The sequence below is a fragment of the Phalangium opilio genome, unplaced genomic scaffold (assembly GCF_054372755.1).
Source record: "Phalangium opilio isolate 3A_F unplaced genomic scaffold, DU_Popi_V2 ptg000089l_1, whole genome shotgun sequence".
Taxonomy (NCBI): domain Eukaryota; kingdom Metazoa; phylum Arthropoda; class Arachnida; order Opiliones; family Phalangiidae; genus Phalangium; species Phalangium opilio.
This window is the reverse complement of record NW_028324194.1, coordinates 2,611,871-2,634,770: the sequence shown is the minus strand read 5'-3', so window position 1 is coordinate 2,634,770 and position 22,900 is coordinate 2,611,871. Positions and strand designations below refer to the sequence as shown.

Sequence of the window (22,900 nt, the reverse complement as noted above, 5' to 3'; positions counted from 1 at the left end):
AGAAATTGAGATTCCGCAAATTTTAAAAACGTTAACCCTTGTTTTATATATTTTATAATTTTCAATAAGTTAGCCATACGTTTAAAGATTACGCACTATAAATATGGAAATTATTACGATAAGTTCACAAAAGGCTAGTAAACCTAAAACAACTTACCAAAAGCTAACTTTGGACACCATAGGTTAACTTTAGACCATGTTAGTATTATTTTGGACACTCAATGTCATTTTGATAAAAACTTTTATATTTAAACTATAGAAACTGTTCATGTTGGGAGAACTTTTGAATGCATAAAAAGATCGTTATAGGCCTATAGACATATAAATTTATTGGATGTTTCACCTTTCTGGTTGGCAGTTGAAAACACTTTTATGATGCTGATAGGCGTGTTAGCTATCAACGTCATATCATTCTGTCTCTTTGCTCATTGTTAACTACATACCAGGGTCCAGTGGGAGGGATACACAAATAGGTCAGAAAATCTCTGGGTCAGGGCTGTTTAAAACACTCAGGGCTCCCAGCGCTTAGTGCACAAAAAATAATGGGTATTATATAGGTCTGAAACGCCAAAATTATAGGATATTTATAGGTCCAAAAATGATCAATTTATAGGTTCAAACATATGTTATGTAAATTTTATAATTTAAAATTACGAATTATTGGAGTTTTACAGGATGTATATTATACAGGGTGTTTTTGAAAGGTCCTTTCAAAAACACCCTGTATATTCGAGAGTAGACTAGAACTTTTAAACATATTTATAAAAATATGATCAATATTTAATCTACTTTGGACGAGTAGTTAATAGTGTAGAAATTAAATTATTTACCATGAAATTTTTATAGTTAACTACCTTACTGTTTTTAATTATGTTAAATGTCAGGTACTTTTGAATTTGGACTAGTTCAGGGTTACCACGAAATTTTAAGATTCAAATTCCCTGACTTTTATTATGATTTTCCCTGACATGTTTAGGCCTAATTGTCATTATAGAGCTTTCAGATGGGATAGTAGTACGTCACACCTTCCCAAGTCTTGCCGCTGTTCTGGTAGCCATATTGGTTGGCCTCAGCTTCATTCCTGCTTTAAACCCACCAATATGGCAGCGTAAATTATGTCACGAGACTAAGCTCCTCCTCCAACTGAAAGCTCTCTATTCTAAATAACTAAACAATTGCGTTTAAAACGCCTTTTGGAATTTTTAACTTAAAACATTGAGGAGAGAGCGCTGCGATAGATTAATCGGAATGTGCAATTATATTCGGTAATAACTTAGTGAAAGGACAATATTTATTTTATTAGATATGATAAATAAGAAAGTACAAAATAGATTATAATAATAATAATAATAATAAATAATAATAAAAGGCTTTTTATTGGAGCAATCATTAAGATAAGATCTTATTTACAATGATGTCCAGTCCGTTTTAAATTAAAGTAAATAAAATTCTATTATGGTAGATAAAATTCAAGTATAATTAATATTGATATATTTTTGAACTTCTAGTTTGTATTTCTGGAGGGTTTTTTGGGTTTTGAGTTGATGGGGTTGATTGTTCCAGAGCGTGATGCCTCGAAATTTAACGATTTAACGAGTTAATTATTCATGCCGTGTTGTCTTAATGTTATTAAAAAATATACTACCACACCCTTAATATTTTATTTTATCAGTCTACAATATGAATATCTTGATGAGGTTTTCCGCTTACTCTTCATAACCAAGGAACAATTTCATAAATCCTGTTGAAAGCTGTAAAGAATTTAAGATATACAATTATAAATAATCAAGCCAAATTCTGCTGAAATTAATAGTAGCAGAGGGGAATAAGAGAGAAGGGACACACTTTATATCTCCATAATGCTTTACACTCGTAACAACAGTCTTACTAACCTCAAATCAACTACCCTTCACTGATTGGCTATCTAACTTCTGTCTTAGCTGTGACGTCAGATAAGAAGGTGACGTCTCGGTTGACGAATAAAAAGTAGTTTTGTTTACAACTTTACATTGAAGGAGATAAAAATGGCCGAATTTCATGTTGATAAACGAAATCAAGCTGTGCAATTAATTTAGATGCACGGGAATTGAGAACATACCAAAATCAGATAATTTGAAGGTATTAAATAGATGAAAACTAATTATTCTGAATTAATATTAAAAAGTATAAATTAGTTTAAATAAAAAACATACTTGAGGTTATAATTACACAAGAACGAAACATCGACAGCCCTAAGCCTTTGGAGAATGAAAATCTAGCAGACAAATAGGCCGCCTGATACCGCGGAGAACTTAAAGAACTATATTTGCAGTAAATTGGTTAAAAGCTGTGTACTTGCGCAAAGTTTTCGCGGTTTTCTTGAGGTTGGTCGGACTCCCGTTACCATAGCAGGCTCTAATGTCTCCCTTCTCTCTTATTCCCTTCTGATAGTAGTTTAGTAGTCAAGTTCCAAAACCTTAAATTTAGGTAGTTCCCATCATAAAAATATTTACCAAATTTATAGTATCCAGTTCCATTCACTATTTGTGAAATTTATCAGAGATATTTGCAGTACTACAAACTAGTTTACATAACTATAAAATAGTAAAAATTATTAAAGCTGCATGCAACAGGTTTGAACTTTTTTTTTAAAAAAATTCCTGGGTTTTTTAAAATTGTTCCGCTTAGTAGAAGCAAAAGAAGATATTTTCTTCTGGTAGTAGGCAACATACAAATAAATAGTAGAACTAAATTGTGTTGTTAGCCACTTGTTCATAACTAATGATCAAGTGTTTCCACTCTCGCCACGGGGAGGCCACACTTTTGAGAGCAAACCCAGATTGATACCAAAAAGTCAAAATGTCATACTTTTTCCTTCTGATATCAATATTCTTAATGAAAAAAAAAATTCTTTAGCATATACTATCCCTAGAACCAGCCACTTCATCCTGAGAGATTAAGTTCCCAGTTCTAAAGATAGTTACTAAAGCACTTTTTGTTTAATTAAGATGCTGGTAAAATAATTATTTCGTGTATCCATTAAAAGGATACACGAAATAATTATTTTTATTCACTGTTTATATTATGACTATGAATTATATTATGATCGTGACTATAAATTATATTATGATCGTGACTATAAATTATATTAGAGTGTGACTATAAATTATATTAGAGTGTGACTATAAATTATATTAGAGTGTGACTATAAATTATATTAGAGTGTGACTATAAATTATATTAGATTAGATTATGACTATAAATTAATATACTATAATGTTTTGTTACTTCAAATAACCTTTCTGCTTACACCTCAAACTACAAAAAAAATCTGGGGAACCTTTTTCAAAATACTTTTCATCAACGTTTTTGCAATTTTGATGATACCAATTTTTACAAACCATGCATAAAATCATGTTCTTTAACGCCTTTTTAAAAAAGGGATGAGTTACCTTTTCAAAATAAGCTGAAGTTTGCCTACACTCATCAGTACAATACAGCTCAATTACTTCAGTTTTTCTAATTACAACATCTTTCACTTTTACGGGCCTTTCAAACACTGTTTCAGGGAATTCTAGAATTTTTTGCTGTTCCAAACATGATTTTATGTGTTTTCTTAATTCAGTTTTGTTAAATCTAACTGAGCTGGGATTTAAATCTGCTGCCAAAACATACGCATACCCAAGTGATAAAGGACCACAACTATGACAATCGGACTGGTTTTGTACGCTAACAAATTCTACCTTTAACTTTTTCCCTTTAAATTTTAAGATACTACAAATCTGGTAATAGACTTCAGTCGTGAAACAATTTGGTAGTGTGTTATAAACGCGTACAGTTCCCTCAGGACATCCAACTGTCGACACTACTAACCAATGTCCAACTGTTATACAATGCACTACCTGTATCATATCTATTCGAAATGTTTCAAATCCTAACTTAAAACCTCTGCCTATTAGTTGAAAGCCTTTCTTTTTAGGAAATTTCGTAGCTAATAAACTACAAAAGTTCTCTATTATGTTATTGCAATAATAACTATCCATTTTTCCTAACCTTTCCTGAATTTCCTGTGTAACAGAAGTACAATGTTTTCCTGGCTTCTGGTTATCTAACTTAATTGGTTTTACTGTATCTAATTTAGGTTTAATATTTCTGGCAGGCGAAGGCGGTTGGTCTATCTTCCGTTTAACCCTATGCTGACTAGCTATAGGAGTTTTATAACCTGTCTTTGAAAACGTGGCTCTGCTTTTTTTACTGTTTTTACTTCTACCTCTACGATTTTTAACAATGGGTATTTTTAATTTGTCTCTAAGGCCTGTTAGACTCATCCTTTTACTTGTAACTAATCTAGGTGATTTTAAAATTTTGGACTTAGGGTTGGCTTTAATAACTAGATTACTTGTTTTAAATTTATCTAGACCCGAACTGACATTAATATTTTCGGAATTGTGGCCCTCTAAAATCTTGGGTGAGCTTCTAGCTAATGGCAATAGTGCAGATGACTTACTAAAGCTTTCAACACCCTCAAATGAAAGTGGTGCTATTTTAGTTACGTTTGCGATAAAAGAATCTATATTACAATTATGTAATGGTTTATCTTCATCAATATTTATAAATTGCGATACGGGTACAGAACTATCAAAACTTACCCTATCCAAACCTTGATTTGTAACATTGAAACTATTCGTAAAACTTTCCCCATCTTCATGACTAATTATCGCTAAAACAGGATTGTTCAAAATAGATTCTTTAGAAGAACAAGAATAATCAACTAACATCTTAAAATCTCTTACCTCTTCCTCTAACCAATCTTTATCTTGACAGGGATTTGGGGCTTCACAATTTTCAGAATATTTTAAATTTGACTCTTTAATTTCGTAAAAATCTCTTTTCAAAACATCATCCCCACCCTCTACTAAATTTGGTACCTTTTTACTCCTTCCCAATACATTTAACTTTGATTTCCCCTCTAATCCTGTCTCTCCCCCAACATCGACATCTTGCCCATTAAGATCTTTTCTAGAAACTTCCATCCTCACACCCTCTAATTTGGAATCTCCCACATCATCACCCTTACCAATACCCACACCCTCTAATTTGGAATCTCCCACATCATCACCCTTACTAATACCCACACCCACATCATCACTCTTACTAATACCCACACCCTCTAATTCGGACACACCCACATCATCACCCTTACTAATACCCACACCCTCTAATTCGGACACACCCACATCATCACCCTTACTAATACCCACACCCTCTAATTCGGACACACCCACATGATCACCCTTACTAATACCCACACCCTCTAATTCGGACACACCCACATCATCACCCTTACTAATACCCACACCCTCTAATTCGGACACACCCACATCATCACCCTTACTAATACCCACACCATCCTGACTACTAACACTTAAATTAGAGTTTCTCGTACTGTTAGAAATTTTACCTTTAGATAATAATATTTTTTGATTCAACTGTTTGGCTTTAAGAACATCTGATAAAAACTCGTACATTTCCCGGTATTCTAACATACCCCCACTAGAAGCTAAATCGACAACTTGCTTTGCTAAAATGATAAGTTTGTTAAATTTTTGATTATTGGTTAAAACCCTACTCCCCTCCTTGAATTTAGTAACAGTCACTGGTAAAAGTTCTAACCCAGGAGCATTTTCAAATATAATGGCTTTCTTCCATCTTGCCAGAATTAAGTCTTCACTAAACATATCTGCTAAACTCTCTCTTCTTGCAAAAAATATATGCGAACAAGGAAGACCAAAATTAATGTTAAATGAGCAAGAACACTCCACCAAATTAATTATGGAATAGGTTTTAGTTACCCCTTTACCTTTAAAGACCCTAACTTCTAACTTTAATTGATCAAACTCATAGTTTTTCTGTAGCGCTTCCAATTTGCAAAGTTGCGAATAAACAACTCTTGTCGCTCCCACCGAACAAACCTCAGCAATTTGGACATGCAAGCTATCAACGCGCCTTGTATCAATAGTGGTTTTAATTTCTTTATATAATTTAAAAGCCATATCATTTTCTATATTCTTTTCAAATTTAATTAACTCCCCAATAGCTTCAGATAGTTTCATTCGCGAATTAAGGTAATGTTTAATTTTACTGTTATGGCTTTCTACGTAATTGTTAGTATTGTTTCCCAAAGATTTTAACCCCTTTCTATAAGACATAACCCATTTCTCTTTACAACTTTCCCAATTTACTTGAAAATACGTGAAAAATTCATCACTAGCAACTAATCTAAAATTCTCTTTCTGTAATTCGTAATTGTCTTGATCAAAAGAATAAACCATACCCGTTAAATACACCATTAATTCCCTCTTAATATCCTTATTTTGACCGTATTGATTCACTTTGCGTTTAAAATTATTCAGAACATGAAAAGTACACAACAAAACCTGCGCAGAAGGAATATGTTTTCGAACTAGATTCATTTCAATGAAATCTTTGTCAACCATGACAACTTTAGTTTCTCTAATACAACTATTAACTTTGACAAATTTGGAAATGCACTTATCTAGAGTTTCACTATCTTCTCGTCTAACAAAGAAATAGGAAACGGGTCTACCGTTGAGGTTTGCATCCTCGCATAAAATTACATAGAGAGGGAACCCTTCTATGTTTAGCTTATACGTTCCATCCATAAACAGAACATCGTGAAACTTTTCACATGATGTTCGCATGGTAGGCGTTTGAAAGTACACATATTCCAACTCATCGTTTTCGTCAGTACAAATATCAATTACAGAATCTTGAGGCAAGAGTGTCTTCAACTGGTCAATTAAAATCTGTCCCTGTGTTCTGCCTCCTTCATTACTTAACTTGACTTTCGCTCTTAAATTCTGAATATCTTTTGAAGTGAACACCTTACCATACTTATCAGAAACATATTCTTTAATTTTTAAGGTTGGTACGTGCAAACCACACAACAATTTAGCATCATTTTCCCCAACTTCACCTAATTTTCTATTCTGTGGATATTTATCAAATATTGAAGGATTTACAGGGTGGTTGTGAACAAGATTTGCAGAATTAATGTGATAAGAAGACCCCCTACGTGCAACTTTAAATCTAAATAAGCAGTTTCGTGCATTGTGTTGCTGATTTGGCCTTAAGCCTTTACTCTTGGTTTTAACTTCCCCATAATGCTTGCAGACATATATAATAGATTTATACTCACCTCCTGCTAATTCGCTTCTGAGCTTAGTCAAAGGGTGGCTATTACTTTCACTCCACTTGGCCAATGTTCTTTCAAAATCCTTAAAACTAGGAAATTCCTTTCCTACTGAAATAGCTTCTGGCAGGCTTGCTTCCTTCATTGGCGAGTTGCTAACTTTTGAAGAATCTTCCTTCAGGTGGCAGTTGGATTCATCCTCTCCTCCACCTAGAAAAGTTGCATCTTCAAAAGAAACAAAGGCGTTTTTCCTAGAGCTCTTCTTTGCAGAGTTCTTCGTCTTTGCAGAGTTCTTCTTGGCACCCTGCTGAGAAACAAAAGAACACTTCCCAGAACTTCCATCAATAATATCCATAGAAAGGCAATCAAAGCGATTACTTATAGAAACAGAATAGACCGGAAGTGAAGAAACCGGGGTCGGGAGAGGAGAAACCGGGGTCGGGAGAGGAGAAACCGGGGTCGGGAGAGGAGAAACCGGGGTCGGGAGAGGAGAAACCGGGGTCGGGAGAGGAGAAACCGGGGTCGGGAGAGGAGAAACCGGGGCCGGGAGAGGAGAAACCGGGGTCGGGAGAGGAGAAACCGGGGTCGGGAGAGGAGAAACCGGGGTCGGGAGAGGAGAAACCGGGGTCGGGAGAGGAGAAACCGGGGTCGGGAGAGGAGAAACCGGGGTCGGGAGAGGAGAAACCGGGGTCGGGAGAGGAGAAACCGGGGTCGGGAGAGGAGAAACCGGGGTCGGGAGAGGAGAAACCGGGGTCGGGAGAGGAGAAACCGGGGCCGGGAGAGGAGAAACCGGGGTCGGGAGAGGAGAAACCGGGGTCGGGAGAGGAGAAACCGGGGTCGGGAGAGGAGAAACCGGGGTCGGGAGAGGAGAAACCGGGGTCGGGAGAGGAGAAACCGGGGTCGGGAGAGGAGAAACCGGGGTCGGGAGAGGAGAAACCGGGGTCGGGCGAGGAGAAACCGGGGTCGGGAGAGGAGAAACCGGGGTCGGGAGAGGAGAAACCGGGGTCGGGAGAGGAGAAACCGGGGTCGGGAGAGGAGAAACCGGGGTCGGGAGAGGAGAAACCGGGGTCGGGAGAGGAGAAACCGGGGTCGGGCGAGGAGAAACCGGGGTCGGGAGAGGAGAAACCGGGGTCGGGCGAGAAGAAACCGGGGTCGGGCGAGAAGAAACCGGGGCCGGGCGAGAAGAAACCGGGGCCGGGCGAGAAGAAACCGGGGCCGGGTGAGAAGAAACCGGGGCCGGGCGAGAAGAAACCGGGGCCGGGCGAGAAGAAACCGGGGCCAGGCGAGAAGAACGGGAAGAAAGCGATACCCAGACTGGGGCCGAAGCTAAAGGCAAAGGAGGAAACTCTTCTAGAGATGAAAAAAGAGGAAAGACTGTCTGTAACTTAGTTACAGACGGTAGGGAAGGACAACAAACCAAAACAGAGCGGGATCCCCAACAAGAGGCAGCGGCGGGCGAGGGCACCTCCGGAGAGGCAGCGGCGGGCACCTCCGGAGAGGCAGCGGCGGGCGAGGGCACCTCCGGAGAGGCAACAGCAGAAAGCCCTGAAATGGGCAAAGGGACAGACACAGCACGACGAATGACAGGATTACGAAGAATAGGACCACAGATAGCACTACCCATATACCTAAAAGTTACATTGAGTCTCACAGACTTGCATTCTTCTTTCGGAACACAGTGCTGCCAAACCCGTTGGCATGTGCCCTCCATAACAAGCAGTGAACCAGGGTTCAAGGAAACATTTACACCAGGGACACCAGAACGAAGAGAACGTAACTTAAAAGTTCTACTTACACCAAAAGACAAAGAGGCAATGGTGCAGTGGACTCCACGCTCATCATCCGAGTGCCAACCTACCGAGTCCTGCCCATCTCGGTAGAGGTTGACCACAGCGGCGTTGAACGCCACTCCAAGCTGACGTTCAACAAGAACCTTTAAAGAAAGTAAAGCATCAGGCCAAGAATTATCAGCTTCATGACTTACCTTTCCATACCGATAAGGGAAAGATCCTCGGTATGCGACTCTTCGGGGAACAGCCATCCTTACAGCAAAGTCATCAGAAAATTCCTGCAATAAAGAAGAACAGAAATTAGCGGCATCATCTCTAGCAATAAAAGTAGGGTTCCAAAACACAGAAGCCGGTGAGGTCCTTGGCGGTACCCACAAGGGATTGCTGCCAGGAACCAATCCACGAGGAGCTGGACAAGGGCCAACAGCAGAGCTATAAAAAGTAGAATTTGACATTGTTAAATCGAAATCAACAGAAACAAAACCTCCTCTAAACAACAAAACCTCCTCTAAACAACAAAACCTCCTCTAAACAACAAAACCTCCTCTAAACAACAAAACCTCCTCTAAACAACAAAACCTCCTCTAAACAACAAAACCTCCTCTAAACAACAAAACCTCCTCTAAACAACAAAACCTCCTCTAAACAACAAAACCTCCTCTAAACAACAAAACCTCCTCTAAACAACAAAACCTCCTCTAAACAACTAAACCTCCACTAAACAACAAAACCTCCACTAAACAACAAAACCTCCACTAAACAACAAAACCTCCACTAAACAACAAAACCTCCACTAAACAACAAAACCTCCTCTAAACAACAAAACCTCCTCTAAACAACAAAACCTCCTCTAAACAACAAAACCTCCTCTAAACAACAAAACCTCCTCTAAACAACAAAACCTCCTCTAAACAACAAAACCTCCTCTAAACAACAAAACCTCCTCTAAACAACAAAACCTCCTCTAAACAACAAAACCTCCTCTAAACAACAAAACCTCCTCTAAACAACAAAACCTCCACTAAACAACAAAACCTCCTCTAAACAACAAAACCTCCTCTAAACAACAAAACCTCCTCTAAACAACAAAACCTCCTCTAAACAACAAAACCTCCTCTAAACAACAAAACCTCCTCTAAACAACAAAACCTCCTCTAAACAACAAAACCTCCTCTAAACAACAAAACCTCCTCTAAACAACAAAACCTCCTCTAAACAACAAAACCTCCTCTAAACAACAAAACCTCCTCTAAACAACAAAACCTCCTCTAAACAACAAAACCTCCTCTAAACAACAAAACCTCCTCTAAACAACAAAACCTCCTCTAAACAACAAAACCTCCTCTAAACAACAAAACCTCCACTAAACAACTAAACCTCCACTAAACAACTAAACCTCCCCTAGACAACTAAACCTCCCCTAGACAACTAAACCTCCCCTAGACAACTAAACCTCCCCTAGACAACTAAACCTCCCCTAGACAACTAAACCTCCCCTAGACAACTAAACGTCCTCAAGGCAACTAAACGTCCTCAAGGCAACTGAACGTCCTCAAAACAGCTCGTCCAAAAACAACAACGAAACGCAGGGAAAAACACAGTAGCTGGAGAAATCTGAAATGAAATAAGTTGAAAAATATAAATTAGTTAAACAGTACAAACTTAACAAAACAACCAATTATTACTAAAACTAAATGAAATCGAGAATGGTATTTTCCAACGTATTAAAAGCTAGAGAGTGTCTATTCTCACCCCCCCCCGGGTGGAAATAGCTTATACGCTATTCTCACCCCCTCCAGGGTGAAAATAGCTTATACCCTATTCTCACCCCCCTACCACGTGACCTCCCGCGTAACTGGCCCAGTCTTGGAAATAAGGATTTTTTTGAAACTAGTCCTCGGGACCAGTGACCCCCAGCGTCTACAATATTAAACTAGTCCTTGGGACCAGTGATCCCATCCCTAATTTATTTTTTACTAATCCTATTGAAATAAATGAAGGGAGTATTTCGTTGACGCACAGCCCACTCGATCGGGCTATAGATGCAAAATTATGTCAAAAATCAGAGTTAACTCTTAACATTTCCGTCCTAATTTTGAAAATACTGGTTGAAATCTCTTGAAATTTTAATGAGATTTGCAAAATAATGTTTGGTATTTTTGTGCAAAGTTTTTCTCTTACAAAGCTTTTTGTAACAACATTAAAACGAAAATGAACCATAATTTAATGGCTTAGTCTCAAACAGTTTAAATTTGTTTCTTTCAGCTTCACTGGTTCGAGTCTCTTGAAATTTTAGAGAAAGGCATATTTAAAGTTTTTAAATTATTGTGGAAAATTTCGAACTTTTAAAACGAATAGTCCTTTTCCTAAGATTTCCCTAAGCGACTAAATAGGTTGTAGGATTATGCACAAGCACAATTTTAATGAATTTTTTGGAAGTGAATTGTTTCTTTGAAAACTTCGAAACTTTGCATCATAACTTAAAACCGTTCAATGTGCCTCTCACTAAAATTTCAAGAGATTCGAACAAGTGAAACGGAAAAACTTATTAAACCGTTCCAAGACCAAGCCCTTTAAGTAGGGCTAATTTTCGTTCTAATATTTATACAAAAAAAAAGAAGGGAAACTTTTCAAAATTTCCAAAACATAGCAAACGTTGTTTTTTCACATCTCTTTAAAATTTCAAGAGGTTTGCACCAATAGTTTCAAAATTAGGGCAAAATAACGGTGTTCCTCCCATAGCCGGTCATGTTAAAAGCTGGCTCCTTGGATTTTTCGAGCGAAAAAGCTCAAAATTACCAACACGCGCTTTTACATAGGAAAAACATTGTGTGGAGGGGCTTCTATAATCTATAGCAAAGCGTGAAGCCAAAGCGTGATCGAGTGGGCAGTGGTTGTAGCAAGGAAGGAAAGAATTAGAAAATGTCAAGGCTAGGAGACTATATCCGTGGAGTAGAAATTTATAATGTCTAGAATTTTTAAACTGGTCCCTCCTGAATTTTCATAAAAATTCTCAATTAATAAACTGGTCCCAAGGACCAGTAACAACCGGATTTTGAATAAAAAAACTGGTCCGAGCAATTAATAAACTGGTTTTTGACCTGTGGACCTGGGCACCTGGCCCCCTGGCAGTATAGCGTGGTTCATGCGTAGTAACTCCTTATTTAAATGCAAATGAAAAAAAAATCTGAACTACAAAACTGAACTATGATTAGCTCATAATATTTAGTAATCAATAATGATAATTTCATGAAAAAAAAACTATTACCTAATAAAATGTTCAGAAACATATTTGCTTGTTTCCGTCCCTGCTTTTAAACTCTGAACCGTGTGTCGTCTGCTGGCGGGGAAAAGTAAACTTGGAAAACGAGTGCTGTTTAAGTTACTTTAGAGCAGCAAATTAAAAGTAATTTCTATTGTTTGAATATTAATATCTAAATATGCATCTTAATTCCCCAGACTGATTGACAGTTTTATATTTGCCCTACCTGTTTGGCTGAATTAATTGGACTCTTCTGTTTGCAAGTCCTAGAGTAAAGTTTAACAGTGTCTCCAACCTACCACGTGACTAACAATTCAATGAGGTAAGGGAACTTAGGGAAGGGCTCAGGGTGAGAAATAAGGAAATTTTTTAAACTGGTCATTTGACCAGTAGAGCCCAAGGGTTTTAATTAAAAAAACTGGTCAATGACCACTTAATATTTCTACATACTGTATGAGCTGCACTGAAATGGATTAATTTCTATAACCCACTACTGGGAATTTACTTTTTACTAAAGAAGGGGAATTTTAAAAGTGGTCACAGTGACCACTGGACCCCCAGGCATTTAATAAATAAACTGGTCATTTGCTCAGTGCCACCGCCTTATTTCTCACCCTGGAAGGGCTGCGGTTGGGTGATAATAGCTTGGTTGCTATTTTCACCACCCGGTGAAGTGAATGGTCTACCCCGGGTGAAAATTGCGTCCATGTTATTTCCACCCTACCACGTGACTAAGAATTGAAGTAAGGGCTGTGGTAGGGCATTTAAATACAACATCTTATTGATTCATTAGGGGGAGACGAAGTTTATGTGCAGACAGGAAGAAGCTCACAATTACGAATCACAAATTAATTCACAGTGATGAGCGTCCATTCAATTATGGATTTGTGATTATCGAGCCAGATCACGGGGGAATCCAAAGAAACATGTCACGCGCGACTCAATGATGAGCGTCCATTCATTGGCAAATATCGTTCTTGAACATGTGGGAATTTAATGAATTATGTCTGGTCTCTCAGTGATGAGCGTATATTCAAGTGTAATATTTGTGATTACCGCGCCCAAACTCACGGGAATTTAAAGATGCATGTCTTGACTCACAGTGATGAGCGTCCATTCAAATGCGATATTTGTGAATTTCGTGCCCAAACACGCAGTAGATTAAAGCAGCATGTCGCTACTCACTGTGATGAGCGTCCTTTCAAATGCGATATTTGCGATTACCGCGCCCGAACTCACTGGAATTTAAAGATGCATGTCTTGACTCACAGTGATGAGCGTCCATTCAAATGCGATATTTGCGATTACCGTTTCCGCACTCGCGGGAATTTAAATCAGCATGTCGCTACTCACAGTCACAAGCGTCCATTCAAATGCCATATTTGTGAATATCGCGCCCGAACTCGCTCGAAGTTAAAGAGACATGTCTCGATTCACAGTGATGAGCGTCCTTTCAAATGCGATATTTGTGATTATCGTACAAAATTTCGGTCGAATTTAAAGACACACGTCTTGACTCACAGTGATCAGCGTCCTTTCAAATGCGACATTTGCGATTACTGCACCCGAACTCGCACGAATTTAAAGAACCATCTCGGGTCTCACAATGATGAGCGTCCATTCAAATGGTATATTTGCGATCACCGCACACGAACTCGCGGGAATTTGAATCAGCATGTCGCGACTCACAGAGACGAGCGTCCGTTCAAGTGTCCTTTTTGTGATTTTGCAGCCAAAATAAAGCGTGGTTTAAGAGCTCACATTTCTAGACTTCATCCATCAAAATCTGGAATCGGACGAAAAATTATAAAAACTGTCTCGTCGAAGTCAAAACGGAAAAACAAATACGACCAATCAAAGTTTACTCGGAAATGCCGGTTTTGTGTAAAAGTTTTCAATTGTCGAGAGTCTTTAATTTCCCACGAAAACTATTGTCGAAGCAGCAAGGACGAACGTATTTCTATGAAAGACAACGCTAAGAAACCAAATCAGGGAAACATGGAAGCGAATTTGTCAGATTATAACCAAGTTCAGTCAGAAAGTAGATCAACTGGTGTAGCTGACTTTGTGTTGCCTTTAAAACTCAAATCAGACGACAAACGAGGAAGTTCGCAGCCAAAACGAAGTGTGACAAATATAAACCAAGATTCCCTTAATGAAAGTGATCAGTCAAATGAAGTCGAAATTCATTCTGAATCAGATCCCGATGAACCCAGTAACACGAGAGATTCTAATTGTACTAGTTCAAAAAGTGTCGGTTCTAACTTCAACCAAGGGCTTTCTTTGAATACTTGCCCCTCTAAGCGTAAATTTAATACCATATGTCCTACCATAACCGCTGATGAAATTAAGAAAGAACCCGAACCTGTATCGAGTGCTAATTTCAGTTCAGAGTTTGACATAAATTGTGTCAAATTGGAAAACGAAGCTGCAATGCCTCTTTCAGCTAACGAAGCGATTTATGGCCCAGAGTCTGAAGCATCAAGGTTGGAATCAAATGTAAAATGGGAAGAACCTATTGATCACCTTAAGAATGAGTTTGGTTTTCACAACAATGACGCTGTTGACCAAGACGCTCGGTTTATCAACAAACACTGTTCCATTATTTTGACAAAATTGGAAAATTCGGGGAATTATCTTGGATGTTATTACGTTAGAATGAAAGAACCACCTTATGTTTACGAGGTGGTTAAAGTTAATTTGAATCCCCTCATTTAAATCATTTTGATGTACTGTAGTGTGACTAAAAAGTCTTATGTCCGTTTTCCATTTAAGTATTCTTTACAATTTCATGCTGTCATTTTATTTCAACAATACGCGTGTGTTTCTTACTTTATTTTCGAATAAAATTGCTTAGTCTGAGTTAAAAACTTTAGTTCTGCCTTTAGAGTCAATTCTTAACCAATTTATTATTATTGTTCCTAGGGATGCACAGTGACATATAGAAGTGAAGGTTCTTTTTTAACCACATCGTAAGATGTGAGCTATTAGTTCACTGGGGATGGAAGTGGGAGTTGCCGTGTCTGTTGTGGTGGCCGTGGGTGTGTTCGTCCTCCCTCGTAATTCATTATAGTTAATTAATAAAAAAAAAACAAATAAAAAATATTAGATTTGCATTTAATTGAACAACATAAAATTAATTATGTAATAGAAAAATTTAAACATTGTAGTTTTATTTTTAATATTGTAGTTCAACTTGGTTTAAATAGATGTCGCTGTGTAAGTTGCCCTGACACTGAATACATTACACCCTGAATACATGAATGTACACCAATTACACCCTGAATACATGAATGTACACCAATTACACCCTGAATACATGAATGTACACCAATTACACCCTGAATACATGAATGTACACCAATTACACCCTGAATACACGAATCCTGAATACATGAATGTACACCATTATACATGAATGTACACCAATTACACCCTGAATACATGAATGTCATAAATGGACCCTGAATACATGAATGTACAGTTGCCCTGACACTATGAATACATTACATCCTGAATACATGAATGTACACCAATTACACCCTGAATACACGAATCCTGAATACATGAATGTACACCATTATTACACCCTGAATAGATGAATGTACACCAATTACACCCTGAATACACGAATCCTGAATAGAATACATGAATTTACACCAATTACACCCTGAATACAGAATCCTGAATACATGAATGTACACCATTATACATGAATGTACACCAATTACGACCTGAATACATGAATGTCATAAATGGACCCTGAATACACGAATCCTGAATACATGAATGTCATAAATGGACCCTGAATACACGGATCCTGAATACATGAATGTCATAAATGGACCCTGAATACACGAATCCTGAATACATGAATGTACAGTTGCCCTGACACTATGAATACATGAATATACACCAATCACACCCTGAATACACGAATCCTGAATACATGAATGTACACCATTATACATGAATGTACACCAATTACACCCTGAATACATGAATCCTGAATGCATGAATGTCATAAATGGACCCTGAATACACGAATCCTGAATACATGAATGTACACCATTATACATGAATGTACACCATTATACATGAATGTACACCATTATACATGAATGTACACCATTATACATGAATGTACACCATTATACATGAATGTACACTAATTACACCCTGAATACATGAATCAACATGAATGTACACTAATTACACCCTGAATACATGAATCAACATGAATGTACACCATTATACATGAATGTACACCAATTACGACCAATTACACCCTGAATACATGAGTGTCATAAATGGACCCTGAATACACGAATCCTGAATACATGAATGTACAGTTGCCCTGACACTATGAATACATGAATGTACACCAATCACACCCTGAATACACGAATACTGAATACATGAATGTACACCATTATACATGAATGTACACCAATTACCCCCTGAATACAAGAATCCTGAATACATGAATGTCATAAATGGACCCTGAATACACGAATCCTGAATACATGAATGTACACCATTATACATGAATGTACACCATTATACATGAATGTACACCATTATACATGAATGTACACCATTATACATGAATGTACACCATTATACATGAATGTATACCAATTACACCCTGAATACATGAATCAACATGAATGTACACCATTATACATGAATGTACACCATTATACATGAATGTACACCATTATACATGAATGTACACCATTATACATGAATGTACACCAATTACACCCTGAATACATGAATCCTGAATACATGAATGTCCTAAATGGACCCTGAATCCTGAATACATGAATGTACACCATTATACATGAATGTACTCCATTATACATGAATGTACACCATTATACATGAATGTACACCATTATACATGAATGTACACCATTATACATGAATGTACACCAATTACACCCTGAATGAAATTTGACCAGTCTCATCGGCGGCGGCTACTGCTGGCTGAGAAATTCTAGGCATAAATGCCAAGAAGAGAGAAAACAAAATTCCCAATCCTGTCTTTACCCGCTCCTTGATTTCCCTAACCTAATCCCTGGTCAAAAATTCATATGTGGTCCATTAGATAGCTATGATTATACAGTGAAAAATATATTATTGTTTATACTAGTAATATCGGCTGTATTACAGCTGGCTTCCTATTTTCGAATATCCAAAACTTTTAATGTTAATTTTAAATTAAACTTCACCATTTTTTGTATGTTCACATTTAAATAAATACCTCTCAAAAGCGAGAGTATACAAACTATGTGGCTTTAATATGGGCTTTGACCATCTTGTTTTTGTTGTAATAATATGGTAGAGAACTAACACAGATACGCCTAATATCTACACATACGAAAGTAAGAATAGTTTAAGACTCATATGATCAGAAACAAGAGCCCGTAGCACTTATTTTAATTTGAAAAACACGCTGTAAACACATTAATGAATAACCTCGTTCATTCATTGTAAAATCTTATTCAAACTTAAATGATATAAAAATTATCTGTATTGCAAAAAAATAAACTAACTCATATTATATTGTGTTATTAAGAGTTTGTTTTCATTGTCTGTGTAATCAGTTGTAATGTGTTTTTCCTTAATTGAGTAACTCTTGTCCCTTTATAGGTAAGTAACCCGTAAGCTCGTTACTCTACTCTTATAGTGCATGGAATATCAAGCCTTATCTGTTGTTATTGGGAACTAACAATTTAATAGGAAAATCACGTTATAATTAAATGAAATTGACATTTAATTAAGCTCCCAAATCATACAGCGGAAGTTGGTTTTAGGATGTAGTGATGTTAACCGTTTGGAAAGAAGGGACAGAAGTCAAACTAGATAATAGTAATGGGAAACGTAGTAAACGAAATGTGTCATAATTCATCATCGATAATATCTCATGATACATTTTCTGCCACTTAGTTCAAAGCAACAGCGTTTCCATACTTCATAATTTGCCTACTTATCTCTAAACCTTTTGCATTTTACTGTGTCTATTTAATGCAAAGTGCAAACCATTTGAAATTGCGCAAGCTTGCATTAATATTATATTTTTTTTTGTATAGTCTGTGCAAACCGTTTGAAAAGGTCACGGTATAGTTTGCAATAAATTTGGAGTATATTAGTGGTCGCCGTCAAGTTAATCTCAACGTGTCGTCTGCTCCGCGCTCTGTGATAAAGGACTTTTAGGCGGGAAAGTACGTTGTCTTTTAGAGCTTCAAATTGAAGGTAATTTCGATTATTTGAATATTTATATCAAAATATTCATCTAGTTCTCCATGACTAATAGACAGTTTAATATTTGACCTGCCTTTTTGATTGACTGCTTATATACATATGGGGTTATAGGTCTAGAAGCCCCACGTTGAAATGAACAATTCTTGAACCCCCCCTGTTCATTATCATTCATTTCCATTTCAAACAGACTAGTGACAGTGTCAGGGTCAGGCACGCCACTTCTTAGGAGCTAATTCTTCATCACTATATTACTGAGGTTAATATTGCACTATTGTTTCTTGGAATGCCCTCCCTGGTCCTGTCACATCACCCCTCATTGTCGGACCACTTAAACCGTTACGGTTTATGTTGCCATCTCAATATTTAATTTATACTTTTAATTATTTGACTTACTAAATTGATTATTGTAATAACCCTATGCTTGACTTGTTTCCTAAGCAAAGCTGTATGGCACACTGTCCCTAGTTTACACTGCCTCGGGAACACAAAAACAAACAAAACTGACTTAATCGGACCCCTCTGTTCGCAATTCCTAGGTTTAACTGGAGGGTGATATCCTCATTTTTGCAAGAATAGCCATCTCATTTCCGCACTTAAAGTCAGATCATATGAAATCTCGATCAATAACCACAATCAATCAATTCATTCAGGAATGAAAACAATCATTTAAATGCAACATAAAGTGTCACTTGTTGATTCACTTGGGAGAGACGAAGTTTAAGTGCAAACTGTGGGTAGCCAGACATTTAGAAACCCACAATTTATGCATCATTAATTCACAGTGATGAGCGTCCGTTAAAATGCGATATTTGCGATTATTATGCCCGAGTGCAGAGGGAATTTAAAGAAACATGTCGCGACTCAATGAGCGTCCTTTCAAATGCGATGTTTGCGAATATCGTTCTCGAACATGCGGGGCTTTAAAGGCACACGTCTTGACTCACAGTGATGATCGTCCTTTCAAATGCGATATTTGCGATTACCGCGCCCGAACTCGCGGGAATTTAAAGATACATGTCGTGACTCACAGTGATGAGCGTCCATTCAAGTGCGATTTTTGTGATTATCGTGCAAAACTTACGTCGCAATTAAAGAAACACGTCTTGACTCACAGTGATGAGCGTCCTTTCAAATGCGATATTTGCGATTACCGCGCCCGAACTCGCTCGAAGTTAAAGGAGCATATCTTGGCGCACAGTGATGAGCGTCCTTTCAAATGCGCTATTTGCGATTACCGCGCCCGAACTCGCTCAAATTTAAAGCAGCATGTCTTGGCGCACAGTGATGAGCGTCCTTTCAAATGCGATATTTGTGATTATCGTACAAAATTTCGGTCGAATTTAAAGACACACGTCTTGACTCACAGTGATCAGCGTCCTTTCAAATGCGACATTTGCGATTACTGCACCCGAACTCGCACGAATTTAAAGAACCATCTCGGGTCTCACAATGATGAGCGTCCATTCAAATGGTATATTTGCGATCACCGCACACGAACTCGCGGGAATTTGAATCAGCATGTCGCGACTCACAGAGACGAGCGTCCGTTCAAGTGTCCTTTTTGTGATTTTGCAGCCAAAATAAAGCGTGGTTTAAGAGCTCACATTTCTAGACTTCATCCATCAAAATCTGGAATCGGACGAAAAATTATAAAAACTGTCTCGTCGAAGTCAAAACGGAAAAACAAATACGACCAATCAAAGTTTACTCGGAAATGCCGGTTTTGTGTAAAAGTTTTCAATTGTCGAGAGTCTTTAATTTCCCACGAAAACTATTGTCGAAGCAGCAAGGACGAACGTATTTCTATGAAAGACAACGCTAAGAAACCAAATCAGGGAAACATGGAAGCGAATTTGTCAGATTATAACCAAGTTCAGTCAGAAAGTAGATCAACTGGTGTAGCTGACTTTGTGTTGCCTTTAAAACTCAAATCAGACGACAAACGAGGAAGTTCGCAGCCAAAACGAAGTGTGACAAATATAAACCAAGATTCCCTTAATGAAAGTGATCAGTCAAATGAAGTCGAAATTCATTCTGAATCAGATCCCGATGAACCCAGTAACACGAGAGATTCTAATTGTACTAGTTCAAAAAGTGTCGGTTCTAACTTCAACCAAGGGCTTTCTTTGAATACTTGCCCCTCTAAGCGTAAATTTAATACCATATGTCCTACCATAACCGCTGATGAAATTAAGAAAGAACCCGAACCTGTATCGAGTGCTAATTTCAGTTCAGAGTTTGACATAAATTGTGTCAAATTGGAAAACGAAGCTGCAATGCCTCTTTCAGCTAACGAAGCGATTTATGGCCCAGAGTCTGAAGCATCAAGGTTGGAATCAAATGTAAAATGGGAAGAACCTATTGATCACCTTAAGAATGAGTTTGGTTTTCACAACAATGACGCTGTTGACCAAGACGCTCGGTTTATCAACAAACACTGTTCCATTATTTTGACAAAATTGGAAAATTCGGGGAATTATCTTGGATGTTATTACGTTAGAATGAAAGAACCACCTTATGTTTACGAGGTGGTTAAAGTTAATTTGAATCCCCTCATTTAAATCATTTTGATGTACTGTAGTGTGACTAAAAAGTCTTATGTCCGTTTTCCATTTAAGTATTCTTTACAATTTCATGCTGTCATTTTATTTCAACAATACGCGTGTGTTTCTTACTTTATTTTCAAATAAAATTGCTTAGTCTGAGTTAAAAACTTTAGTTCTGCCTTTAGAGTCAATTCTAAACCAATTTATTATTATTGTTCCTAGGGATGCACAGTGAGTCAGTGACATATAGAAGTGAAGGTTATATTTTTTTTGTTGTAATAATATGGTAGAGAACTAACACAGATACGCCTAATATCTACACATACGAAAGTAAGAATAGTTTAAGACTCATATGATCAGAAACAAGAGCCCGTAGCACTTATTTTAATTTGAAAAACACGCTGTAAACACATTAATGCATAACCTCGTTCATTCATTGTAAAATCTTATTCAAACTTAAATGATATAAAAATTATCTGTATTGCAAAAAAATAAACTAACTCATATTATTTTGTCATCAATAATCAGATTTTCATGTAAAAACATAAGATGGAAGGTAATATTTGAATTTTTACAGGAAAAAACCCTTCATTCATTAAGAGTTTGTTTTCATTGTCTGTGTAATCAGTTGTAATGTGTTTTTCCTTAATTGAGTAACTCTTGTCCCTTTATAGGTAAGTAACCCGTAAGCTCGTTACTCTACTCTTATAGTGCATGGAATATCAAGCCTTATCTGTTGTTATTGGGAACTAACAATTTAATAGGAAAATCACGTTATAATTAAATGAAATTGACATTTAATTAAGCTCCCAAATCATAAAGCGGAAGTTGGTTTTAGGATGTAGTGATGTTAACTGTTTGGAAAGAAGGGACAGAAGTCAAACCAGATAATAGTAATGGGAAACGTAGTAAACGAAATGTGTCATAATTCATCATCGATAATATTTCTTTTCATATTGGCTACGCAGCATATTTGAAAATTGTTTCTATTTTGTTTAAACTGAAACTTTTAAATTGTTTGTCGATAAAACCTAGACAGGAGTCGATATTTCGATTTTTCCTTATGGACATGAACATGAGACAAACAAATGATTTTTTTCTCGGGAGACTGGTTACTGTCATTCTTGGTACAATATATGCAGATAGAAGGTAGACTAATAGTTTTTGTAGCCTTTTCCCTTTAACTATCCCGAATAAGTCTTTCATGGGGGAAAATGGAAGTGGTGTAGTCCCTCTGTTCTTGGAAATCCAGCTACTCTCGTCTGCCACTCTATTCAGCTTCGAGCAATGGATTTGTTTATAATATAATCTTCCCTTATAAATATTCTGTCTATATTTTTGCGCGTCTGAATGGAGAGGTTGCACACTTAATGTAGATTGTAGTACACTTTCAGCTTTCATTTTCCAATGGACTTGAAAGGTGAATTGATTCTTTATACTTTTAAGAATTGCAATTGATCCGTTAAAGCGAGGGTGAAAAGGAAAATCAATCGGTGTTATTTAATTCTAGAGACAAAAATTTTACCCTTGTGTATAGCAACACTCGAAAAAATCCTTACATTTTTAAAATTGAAAAAGAAGTATTCAAAGAGAGCGGTAGCTCACTTAGATAAGACTTTATACTGCCTTTAATGTGTATTCTACATGTTTGGTAGGCGCTTGTAGATATGACCTGATGCCCGTTTGTAATGCTAAACGAAATTTTTGTATTGACTTCTTGGAAAAGCGACATGAATATTGAACGCCTTGAAGCCAATAACATTACGCCTACTTCAGGATGAGTAAAAACATCTCAGATTGATAATCGAGTAGTAATCCTTATTTCATAGATTCCCTTAAC

At 37.2% G+C, this 22,900-nt stretch overlaps 4 protein-coding genes across 11 annotated transcripts; 2 read left to right on the top strand and 2 right to left on the bottom strand.

Moving 5' to 3' along the window:
* Nucleotides 1–1,277: 1,277 nt before the first annotated feature.
* LOC149646972 (uncharacterized) lies at nt 1,278–5,122 on the bottom strand. Of its 3 annotated transcripts, none has more exons than XM_089849816.1 (3): nt 2,493–5,122; nt 1,651–1,751; nt 1,278–1,573 (listed from the first exon to the last, which is right to left on the bottom strand). In XM_089849816.1, the coding sequence occupies exon 1, from the start codon at nt 5,010–5,012 to the stop codon at nt 3,264–3,266; it is 1,749 nt and encodes a 582-aa protein (XP_089705942.1). In that variant the 5' UTR covers nt 5,013–5,122; the 3' UTR covers nt 1,278–1,573; nt 1,651–1,751; nt 2,493–3,263. The 3 variants fall into 3 exon arrangements, with proteins under 3 accessions (XP_089705942.1, XP_089705943.1, XP_089705941.1); XM_089849817.1 differs by having other exon boundaries at nt 1,278–1,751; nt 2,493–4,699; nt 4,773–5,122; XM_089849815.1 differs by having other exon boundaries at nt 1,278–1,751.
* A 3,892-nt stretch (nt 5,123–9,014) lies between these two features.
* LOC149646971 (uncharacterized) lies at nt 9,015–9,677 on the bottom strand. Its single transcript, XM_089849796.1, has 2 exons — nt 9,187–9,677; nt 9,015–9,125 (listed from the first exon to the last, which is right to left on the bottom strand). The coding sequence occupies exons 1-2, from the start codon at nt 9,435–9,437 to the stop codon at nt 9,047–9,049; spliced, it is 330 nt and encodes a 109-aa protein (XP_089705922.1). The 5' UTR covers nt 9,438–9,677; the 3' UTR covers nt 9,015–9,046.
* Nucleotides 9,678–12,316: 2,639 nt separating this feature from the next.
* Nucleotides 12,317–17,808, top strand: LOC149646970 (uncharacterized). Its single transcript, XM_089849795.1, has 3 exons — nt 12,317–12,388; nt 12,454–12,566; nt 13,038–17,808. The coding sequence occupies exon 3, from the start codon at nt 13,241–13,243 to the stop codon at nt 14,960–14,962; it is 1,722 nt and encodes a 573-aa protein (XP_089705921.1). The 5' UTR covers nt 12,317–12,388; nt 12,454–12,566; nt 13,038–13,240; the 3' UTR covers nt 14,963–17,808.
* A 406-nt stretch (nt 17,809–18,214) lies between these two features.
* LOC149646969 (uncharacterized) lies at nt 18,215–21,584 on the top strand. 6 transcript variants are annotated; one of them, XM_089849792.1, is made up of 3 exons: nt 18,216–18,505; nt 18,953–19,112; nt 19,165–21,584. In XM_089849792.1, the coding sequence occupies exon 3, from the start codon at nt 19,366–19,368 to the stop codon at nt 21,073–21,075; it is 1,710 nt and encodes a 569-aa protein (XP_089705918.1). In that variant the 5' UTR covers nt 18,216–18,505; nt 18,953–19,112; nt 19,165–19,365; the 3' UTR covers nt 21,076–21,584. The 6 variants fall into 6 exon arrangements, with proteins under 6 accessions (XP_089705920.1, XP_089705918.1, XP_089705919.1 ...); XM_089849794.1 differs by lacking the exon at nt 18,953–19,112 and having other exon boundaries at nt 18,215–18,505; nt 19,297–21,584; XM_089849793.1 differs by lacking the exon at nt 18,953–19,112.
* Nucleotides 21,585–22,900: the final 1,316 nt, after the last annotated feature.

Coding starts and splice junctions, on each gene's coding strand:
- LOC149646971 (XM_089849796.1), bottom strand. CDS start 9,437: ATGTCAAATTCTACTTTTTATAGCTCTGCTGTTGGCCCTTGTCCAGCT. Junction 9,126..9,186: donor CGAGGATCTTTCCCTTATCG/GTATGGAAAGGT, acceptor CTTTCTTTAAAG/GTTCTTGTTGAACGTCAGCT.
- LOC149646969 (XM_089849794.1), top strand. CDS start 19,366: ATGTCGCGACTCAATGAGCGTCCTTTCAAATGCGATGTTTGCGAATAT.
- LOC149646970 (XM_089849795.1), top strand. CDS start 13,241: ATGAATTATGTCTGGTCTCTCAGTGATGAGCGTATATTCAAGTGTAAT.
- LOC149646972 (XM_089849815.1), bottom strand. CDS start 5,012: ATGGAAGTTTCTAGAAAAGATCTTAATGGGCAAGATGTCGATGTTGGG.